At 44.2% G+C, this 8,911-nt stretch overlaps 3 protein-coding genes across 3 annotated transcripts; 2 read left to right on the top strand and 1 right to left on the bottom strand.

Moving 5' to 3' along the window:
- Positions 1-403: 403 nt before the first annotated feature.
- LOC121590065 (polyadenylate-binding protein 6-like) lies at positions 404-1,378 on the top strand. Its single transcript, XM_041909434.1, has 2 exons — positions 404-487; positions 590-1,378. The coding sequence occupies exon 2, from the start codon at positions 605-607 to the stop codon at positions 1,376-1,378; it is 774 nt and encodes a 257-aa protein (XP_041765368.1). The 5' UTR covers positions 404-487; positions 590-604.
- Positions 1,379-3,501: 2,123 nt separating this feature from the next.
- On the bottom strand, positions 3,502-4,705 carry LOC121594475. Its single transcript, XM_041917742.1, has 2 exons — positions 3,848-4,705; positions 3,502-3,768 (listed from the first exon to the last, which is right to left on the bottom strand). The coding sequence occupies exons 1-2, from the start codon at positions 4,618-4,620 to the stop codon at positions 3,678-3,680; spliced, it is 864 nt and encodes a 287-aa protein (XP_041773676.1). The 5' UTR covers positions 4,621-4,705; the 3' UTR covers positions 3,502-3,677.
- Positions 4,706-6,814: 2,109 nt separating this feature from the next.
- On the top strand, positions 6,815-7,614 carry LOC121593743. The gene is made up of 2 exons (XM_041916394.1): positions 6,815-7,403; positions 7,465-7,614. Exons 1-2 carry the CDS (start codon positions 6,981-6,983, stop codon positions 7,468-7,470), a joined length of 429 nt encoding a protein of 142 aa, XP_041772328.1. The 5' UTR covers positions 6,815-6,980; the 3' UTR covers positions 7,471-7,614.
- Positions 7,615-8,911: the final 1,297 nt, after the last annotated feature.

Here is an 8,911-nt window from a genome sequence, read left to right on the forward strand (position 1 = left end):
CAGACACGGTGAGCTCATGTCGGACCGCCGGAACGGTGTCCAATGATTTATGGCCTCCGCGCTAGTCGTGCGTTTGCAAGATACTCCAGACGGAGCAAGAAATATATGATCCATCCCAAGAGCATTGCCATCGGCTCAATGGAACAATAGCTGGCAAATGATAGAGGTAGCACAGGGAAGTTAGGGTTAAGAAGTCACTCCGGGATGGGGCATTAGACTTTTCAGATTGCACAGATCGGACGCAATTGCGTTCGAACATCACTTAGTCACTTACATAGATGCACAACTGGACACTCTAACCGGATGATGTGTGCATGAATGTGCATGTGAGCACTTCAAAACACTTTCGATGCGTACCTTCTTGCGCTAGAGCGTGGCTCGCATTCTCTTTTCGACGGTGCTACTGATCGGTTTTTTTTTTGAAGACTCGGCTTTCGATTACTGTGTCAGTGTTGGAATATAGTGCCTTTGCAAAGCTGCTCAGTTGGTATGTATGTATGAATGTGGGAGTGTGTTTGATGATTTTTGTGGTGCTACTTTTACACTAAACTGTAACTAAACTGTATATTCACGTGTATCCCCGGTACAGCCGTTCTTGCAAGCGATGGAGCGAAAAGCTACCCTCACGCACGTGTACGTCGGAAATCTGGCGCCCAACGTGAACGACCAGCTGCTACGCCGCTACCTCTCGATGGCCGGCACCGTGGTCTCAACGAAGATCGCACGAAATGCAATGACAGGAGAGTCCCTGTTGTACGGCTCGGCCGTTTTCGCGACCACCCAGGACGTCCGAAATGTGATCCGCCGACTGAACGGAAAGGTGTTCCACGACAAACCGCTGCTGGTGTGCTCGTATGGGGACTGTTCGAGCGAGCTGCACCACTACCAGCGCACCGTCGTAATTGGCAACAAGGAGCAGTACCTAACGCATCGCGCCATTTGCAAGCGGTTCGCACCGTACGGCCGAGTGCTGTTGTGCATGCAGCCCCAGATCCGGCACCGTCCGTCCAACGCTGTGTTCGTGCTGTTAGAATCAGCGGAGGTGGCCAGTCTAATTGTGAAGATCCGGCACGGCTGCTGGTTTGTCAAACCATACCGGGAACGAATGAAGAAGGTTCGCTGGGGAATGGAGACATTCGAGCTCGAGCTCAAGCGGAATCCCTCGCATGGTGCTACCAGTACCGAAAGAAAAGTACGTGACGAGCGTTCGAACGGTCCGAGGCCAAGTCAGGCTGTTGTACCCAAACTCAACGTCACTACCAGACAGCAGGCTGAGCGTTTTGGTCGCAAAGCTTCCAAAGCTCCTGGGATTGAAGATGACGATGCAGTGTTTGAAAACTTTGGAAATCTGGATCTCAACGATGATGTATTCCAGTAATAATAACGCTCAATATTCATTGATTTGTACATACACTGACTATCTTTGAGCTCTAACATTTTATATATATCCCATTTAATAGAACTATTCAGCTTCAATTTTGTTTTCTGTATTGTATTGCGATAATAATAAGCCAGCATTTCTTTTGAACTATGAAACTTCGATGTTTGATATATTTAACATCAACTTCAGTTTGACGAAGTGTAACAACGCACCCATTTCCTTGAAATAAACCTTACTTATCTTAGAAGGATGTAGAATTTGATCGCGTCTTGTTTCATTTTCTTCGATAGCTTCCGGGAACGATTTACTTGAGCCGAGATCCGAAAAATCATGCATATCGAATGTCTATTACTTGCCTGCCCAAGGTTTGCCGGACGAATTATTACATGTAGCTGTGCGGTTTTATTGCACCTTTTTGCGTTGCGTGCGAACGTCTAGGCGCAAGCGATGTGACGTGCATCCTATTACAGCTTGAGTCAATGAAGAGGAAGGTGAATGGTTTTTTGAGTGTCGGAACACAATTAAATAAAGTAATTTCATTGAGCCATTTTGTGATCGATTGACAGGAAATGCTAAATGTTGATCAATTGTAAGGAATTGTTTTGCCATTGCTTTATATCATTGAACATCATGAGTATCGAAATAAGGCATATCATACATAAAAAGAATATTTTGTTTCTAGTTACACTGACTCATGCACAATACATCTGATAATTCACGTAAGTTTCCACGTGAATGGTCGTCCGAGCTTTGAGGGCATTGTGTTTTTGCTTTTCGCACACGTGCCATCTTGCCGCAGCTCATTCAGTGGTCGTCTCGTTCTCGCGCTAAGCCGGTACAAGTCCTCAAGAGACAAGTTGTCTCGCGCAGACAGGTTACCATAGGGCACGGACGAGTTTGTTTTGAGACATGTCCGTCCTACTAACACCAAAATAATTACCAGGAACATTTCGATGCATGATTGAGGATTGTTAAATTATTCAGTTTCTAAAATCATGTTTAATATTTGATAAACTGAGCTTCAAACATGCCGCAATTGTTTAAAGTTTGTTTGCTAGAATCAATATATTGTATCAAAACGTAAGAATAGAGGACGATTTTCAACAAAAATAACGATTGCGATAGAGGCATTAGAAGAGAGTGTAGGAATTAATACAGCCAACAGGCTCGACCACGTCAATATGCCGGAAGAAACCCCCCAAAGTATCGGGGTATTGGGCGAGCAAAGCGACAAACGTAAATGATAAAACAGCTGAGACTTAATCTCTTTACTGCAAATGGACACGGTGGACGACGAAGAAGCAAGCGAGAAAGAGAGAGAATGTGGGACTAAACGAGAAAGAGAAAGTGATCGTTTGAAAGGCAGCATATTTTTGGGCGCTTGGTTCCATTCTACTGATTCTTCTTCGGCCCCATTCTTTCGCAGCATCATTCGCCGAGGACTTTCAAAGGTGCTTGCGATGCGACGCAAACCGTAAGTTTTTGCATAACCAACCCTGGGACCATGCTATAAATCGTCCGTCTGCGTCGGACGTCACAAACGGCGGCGATCGCGGTGCTCAATCTATGAATGAAGATCACATAGCTTCGTCCGACGTGTTATTTTACGAGGCTTTATGGCATTCGTCTCTCGTGCGGCTCGAGATGACTGTAGGCATTATGGCTCGTAAAAGTCCGGACAGCAGCTCCAAAACGCCTCAGTGTCATATCCCCATTACTGCATACAATTACATCCCAAAGATCGTGTCTGTCTGTGGCATTGAGAACGCCTATTGATTAAAACAGTTTCATTATTGCTTTTTCTTATATATGATTTATTTCGCTAGCGTGAAAAGCATTATTGAACTTCACTCTCATCACCGTACCAAAGCTGTCTTGGAAAAAGAGTTTAAAATAAAATGAAAACATAAAGAGTTGTGTAAGTGTATTAAGTATAGTTTTATTGTGTTTCAAAAATATTTTTAACGAAGCTCATATAGACTGATAATGGAAATGGTATGCGATTCGCAGTAAGTACAATGGTCATTTATTCAATATTCATTTAATTAAGTATAAAACAACCTTCTTCTAATGTACTGAGCTCCACTCCTTGATCAAGTGAAAGTAAACGTGAACCTCTTATTTATGTACAATGATAAAAAAACTTTAAAGTGCACGTTTCACTTGCACTCGAACACCATTCTACAGCGCGGGGATCCACTCCACTCTGCCAGGATGCATGCTTCGCTGATAAACGAAGCTTTAGAATCAGCGTTATGGAATCCAACAGCGACTGGACGAAAGCACGTGGAAGACATTACACACCCAACCAGGCTCTTGGGAAGAGGGATGAGGCAGCCGATGAGGTAGCCACCGCCGGAATAAATGCTGTGCTCAAGTCGATCGGACTGGGAAATGGTAGGAAAAACACATCACTGAATGAAATTTCTCACTCCCACACACACACAAACACACACTCATACTTACACAGCGTCAGTGAACGGCAATAGTTGGTTAGACAGCTTCACGACCTTGAGACGGGAATCGTCCACCACGGTGTTGTCCATAATGCGGGAGACGAAAAGGGCCTGTTTATCGCTCTGGTAGCGCAGTATCGCCCAACCGAGCGGCTCTCGGTCATGATCCCGCAGCACGGACACATCCCTTAGGAGGCCATACGTCCCAAACAGTTCGCGTAGTCGCACCGCTCCGAACGATTGCCCCAAGCCGGACACGCGCAGGTACCCACCGAGGAACCGGTTCGTCTGCAGGCGCTGGAACTCGGCCGGCGAAACTGGTGCTCCACCCTGCACGGTGTAAGAATGTCGCACGCGGAGCGCAAACCCATCGCCCATATCCCATCCGTTGAGCTGCAAGTGAGCCTCCTCCGTGTCCATGGCCGACCTAAACGACACATACGCCTCACGGTACCCGTACACGCTCCGGCCCATTACAATTTGCATCACCCGGCCTATCCGACCGAAAAGCTCGTGTAGTACTTCCTCGTCGATCCATTCGCTGAAATTGGTAACGTGCAGCTCGGTGGACGTCAGGATTGGCCGGCTGGTGGTAATAAAGCTGGCCGCCGCGTACATCCGAGTGCCCGCCAGCCAAGCACCGTTCAGGTGACGGGCCGCGTTCTCCAGCGGTTCTGGCTGGTCGTATACGACGATTGCACTTTTTACCGCGCCGGGGAATGTGGGGCGCGAGCAGATCATCTCCCGGAAGGGGCCATATAGGTTCAACAACATAACAAGCATTCTTTCGTCGTAGAGCGAGCTAATGTTGCCCAAGAACAGACAGAAGCGCTTATTCCGCGCAAACGCCTCTGGAAGTGGCACAACGCTGGCCGACCTGTCACGCACTTGGCCTGAAAAGAGCAGCACACATATCCACCACACAATCGACCACACACACGCACAAGCACGGTAGCAAATTAGCTCCATCTTTTTGGATATATTTATGGTGAAGCTTACCTCCGCTGCAAGCATGCATCATGTTGTTTAGTTTTTGTTGTCCACTCACACTGCGAATGAAATCTGGAACGCAAATTGCACTAATCTTGCATCGAACTCTCCTCACCGAGCTGCCGTACCGATGTGACGATCCAAAAGGAAGTGACTGCGACATGCTGGTACACTGACACACTCTCGCTGGCCGACGCGTTTGTGGGAGATTGAGAGAGACGTTGTCTCTGTTCACTCTCATTTGAGTGCTACGCCTGATGTACTGCATTCGCACACATCTTTTGAGTGTATTGCACTTTTCAGCAACACCAACATGTTAAGGTTGTGTTCGTGACTTTCGCTAAGCAGCGCACGTCTGACGTCACTTGTAGAAGCTCGTGGCGGTCCTTTTCCCCGTTGACCAACGATTTTCACAAAACACAAAAGTGGACTAGTCATTGCGATCAGCTACGGCAAACTTATTTGACCACGTGGGCCAAGATGGTATTTGAAATAATAACACACAAATAGATAACGCGCAGAGTAACCTAATGTTTATTGGTTTTCCAAATACTGGTTCGTGGACAGTTCATTTCATTTCATGCTGGGATAACAGCTACGTTAGAACATTAAAAACATTTCTAATATTCAACGTTTATTAAATTTAAGAAACAAATTATAAAAGGAATTTTGTCTTAGAATATTTCCAGCTGCGAGATAGGCCATGATATAAAACGTCATAACCAAACTTGGCCATACCATAACTTGGTTCCTTTAACGATTTAACAGAATAGTTCTTTATTTTGTTGGTTAAATCAAATTGGTATGAATATGTTGAGTAAATTTAATTAATCAATCTGTTATTTCTATCCATTTGTACGAATGTGTTGAGTAAATTTAATTTATCCATCTGACTTGCCATGAGCTTTGAAGGTTTATATTAATAGCTTATTTTTTGAATTAATTAATCAAAAAAAATTGTTTTTCTTTTGCCAGATGAAAATCCAGATTATTTAAAAGAAAACTGCATACATTTGATATATTCTGTAGGTATTTTCTAAACAAAATAATATTTGAGCTTTCAAACATTGTAAAGCTAACGGCAAAATGGCCCCTTAACAACGTTATTTGTGAAGCAATGCGGGACGCGAACTGAAAAGTTTGGAGACCACTGTGTTAGATGAAAGAATGCAGCCAGCACTCACGCGCTCTCTCTGGCGTAAGCCGACCTTACTCTTAAGAGCCGTGTGTGCCTGAGAACGATCGGTCAGTGAAGATCGTTTCGGCTGTACTTCGCACAGTTGCCACTTCGCATCGGGACAGCTTATCTACATTTGAAATATATCTACTGAATATATAAAAAACCTGGATCTTGTTTTAACGACGATTACACATTGTTGTTTTTTAAGAGTACAACGATTTTAAAGGAGCTTTTTGCCTTTTGATCCATTCCCAGAATATCATCAATATTTTTTGTAGAAAATCCTGCACAGCAAAGTTGCGCTGTTGTGGTGAAGGATTACTTATCGCATCGTCATCTCTACGCGAACACTTGCGTACAATGAGCAAACGATGTTTGCGATCATATAGGCACGTACCGAACGAAATTGTGCTCTGGACAGGGCTTTCCAGCACCAGATATACAAAGGACGTCAAGGGCTAACAGAATATCACTTGAAACGGTCTCATCTCAAGCATGAGAAAGTTAAATTTAATTAATAAACAGGAAGGATCAACTCCACAGGGGAATCACACATCTATCAGAAAGATATATTTTCAATACACATCTTATACGAATATAATCATAATTATCACTCTATTACACAATTTTACCTATCCTGTCTGAGAAACCCTGGGAAATATCAAGAATGATTCAGGCAAATAACTGCACACGGTTGGTCACTTATACTAACAAGACAATAACACAAACACATTGACATGTGTTGTGCGTTAGCGGGCTATAAAAGCCGATCGCTCATTGCGCACGCACCCTTTCTTTGTTCAAATATTGTGAAGTTAGTAACTTCGTCGTAGCAAGCATTGTGCAAGTGTCTAAGTGCAAGTCTAAGCTAGTGGAACTTTCCCTATCGAGCGCTACAATTCTTGTTTGTCGTTGAGTGACATTATCCGTGATCGGTTACAAGTGTTTCAGAGTCCGAAGCAGTGGCTAAGCCATGGCTACCACCCCAGAAAAGGAGCTGAGTGCGTTGGAATTGGGCGACCTGGCCCCCATGGCGATTGATGCAGGGAGTGATCTGAAATCGTTTGTTCAGGAGCGGGATGAGCAGAAGGTCGCTCAAGATCAGAATGCCGAGAAGCCGGATGAAGATCAGTCGAAGATCGAGAAGGCTCTGGCAGAGGCAATGAGCGACATTGTGGAGCGAGGTGAAAGTGAAGCCATCAGTGGAAGGCCAATAGGTGAAAATGACAAGCCAGAAGCTTTGGAGGATGTCCCGGAAGAGGCAAACAGTGTGGACGAGGATCACGTCGAGCAAGAGACCACTCACGACACAGCTCACGACGGGGCTCACGATGAAGCCATCGAAGAAATCTCGAAAGATGTAGGCGAAGACGAAGAACGCCGTGCAAGTGTTGAGGTCGGTGGGCAAGAAGCAGGTGTAGATGAGTTTGCTAATGTTACGTATTTTCCTTCCTTAGATTTAAGATGTTAAAACGTGGAGCTGACGATGAGCTGAGTTGGTGTGCTGATTCCTACAAGCAGTACCAGAGGGAGTGAAGGGAGCGAATGAACCGGATGATGAACCGTGGGTGTCCCAATGATGGTGGATGTAGTCTTGCAATTTTCGATACATGGATAAAAATGTGATGTACTTTCGGTCAATCAAAATTATTGAATAAAATTAAAGCAAATATTTAGAAAAAATGCAACTTGAACTCAGCCATTCTTTCGGATCCGTCCGCCTGTTGTATTAGCAGTAGTTTTTGTCTGTTCTACTCTACTCTTTAGCCGCTAGAAGGGCTAAAATGCCTTCAGGGGTGAGAACATTGGTCAAAAGCGATTATGTAACTTGACAAGTCATATATCGTTGCCAATATTTTCTTCCATGGAATATTCGTAGAAATCCCGTTGGAGTTTTGTGGTGCAAAAATTAATGCAAACATAATATTTCAAATCATCGTGACATAACCCCAAACATGCACTAGAGGTTAGATCTTGGAGCTTTGTATTTATCCAATATTTTGATGACTGTAATGTATGTTGCATTATTTATCTACGTATTTATAAATCGAAGGGACTTCCCTCAGCGGCCGCTAAGTTCGCTTACCGTTGAATCCGCTCAGCGACGTCATGTGAGTTAAGTATGTTTCATTCGCGGGTTACTTCCTTCCTCTATTCCTTTATTGCTTAAGATTTATTTGTCTCTATTTGTCTGTATGTACATTGCGCAGCCTAGATCGCCGTCATCCTTCAGCAGTTGTAATACGACGTACTTTATCATGCGTTTAGCTTGGATGATCGCGATGCCAATTGAAGCTTAGGATGATACAGCATTTGTTTGGTAAGCATTTGGTAAGCATTCGTTCCATTTTTTGCTATCGGGCGCACGGAATTGACTAGCGCATGGCAAATGCTCTTTTTTTTTTGTTCCGTATGCTGTCATGTTGATATTTGACTATGTATAAAAATACCAAAGACACTGGCAATCAAACACGGAAGCTCATCAGTCAGATGCAATTGATCTGAAATGACGAAAAACGAGTAGTAATGCTAAGCCCTAATGAAGAGATCAACGGGTTGAGCCTTGTTGAACTCAGGATCCGTCAGTTCAACTTCTTCTGGATTATAGTAATTAGGAATGAGTATATTATTGGCAGGCAAGCTCTCTGCCTGTCCAGTTTGTCCATCAGCAAAATAGTGTCTGCACAACTAAGCTCTCATTCTCGATGGTACTTCACCCGAAGCCGTTTCTTGATCGTTTTGTGCACTACTATCGGTTTCGGTAATCTGCACATTCATATCAGTCGGAAGAAGTCTAAGTAGCTTGGCGAGCCGTTTGGTCATCAGAATGAATTGAGAAGCGCTTACGGAATGCTCATTTACAAACAAATCGATGATGATAAGTTGCACAGTTTGCAAGGAAAA

This window comes from Anopheles merus, chromosome X (assembly GCF_017562075.2).
Source record: "Anopheles merus strain MAF chromosome X, AmerM5.1, whole genome shotgun sequence".
Lineage (NCBI taxonomy): Eukaryota > Metazoa > Arthropoda > Insecta > Diptera > Culicidae > Anopheles > Anopheles merus.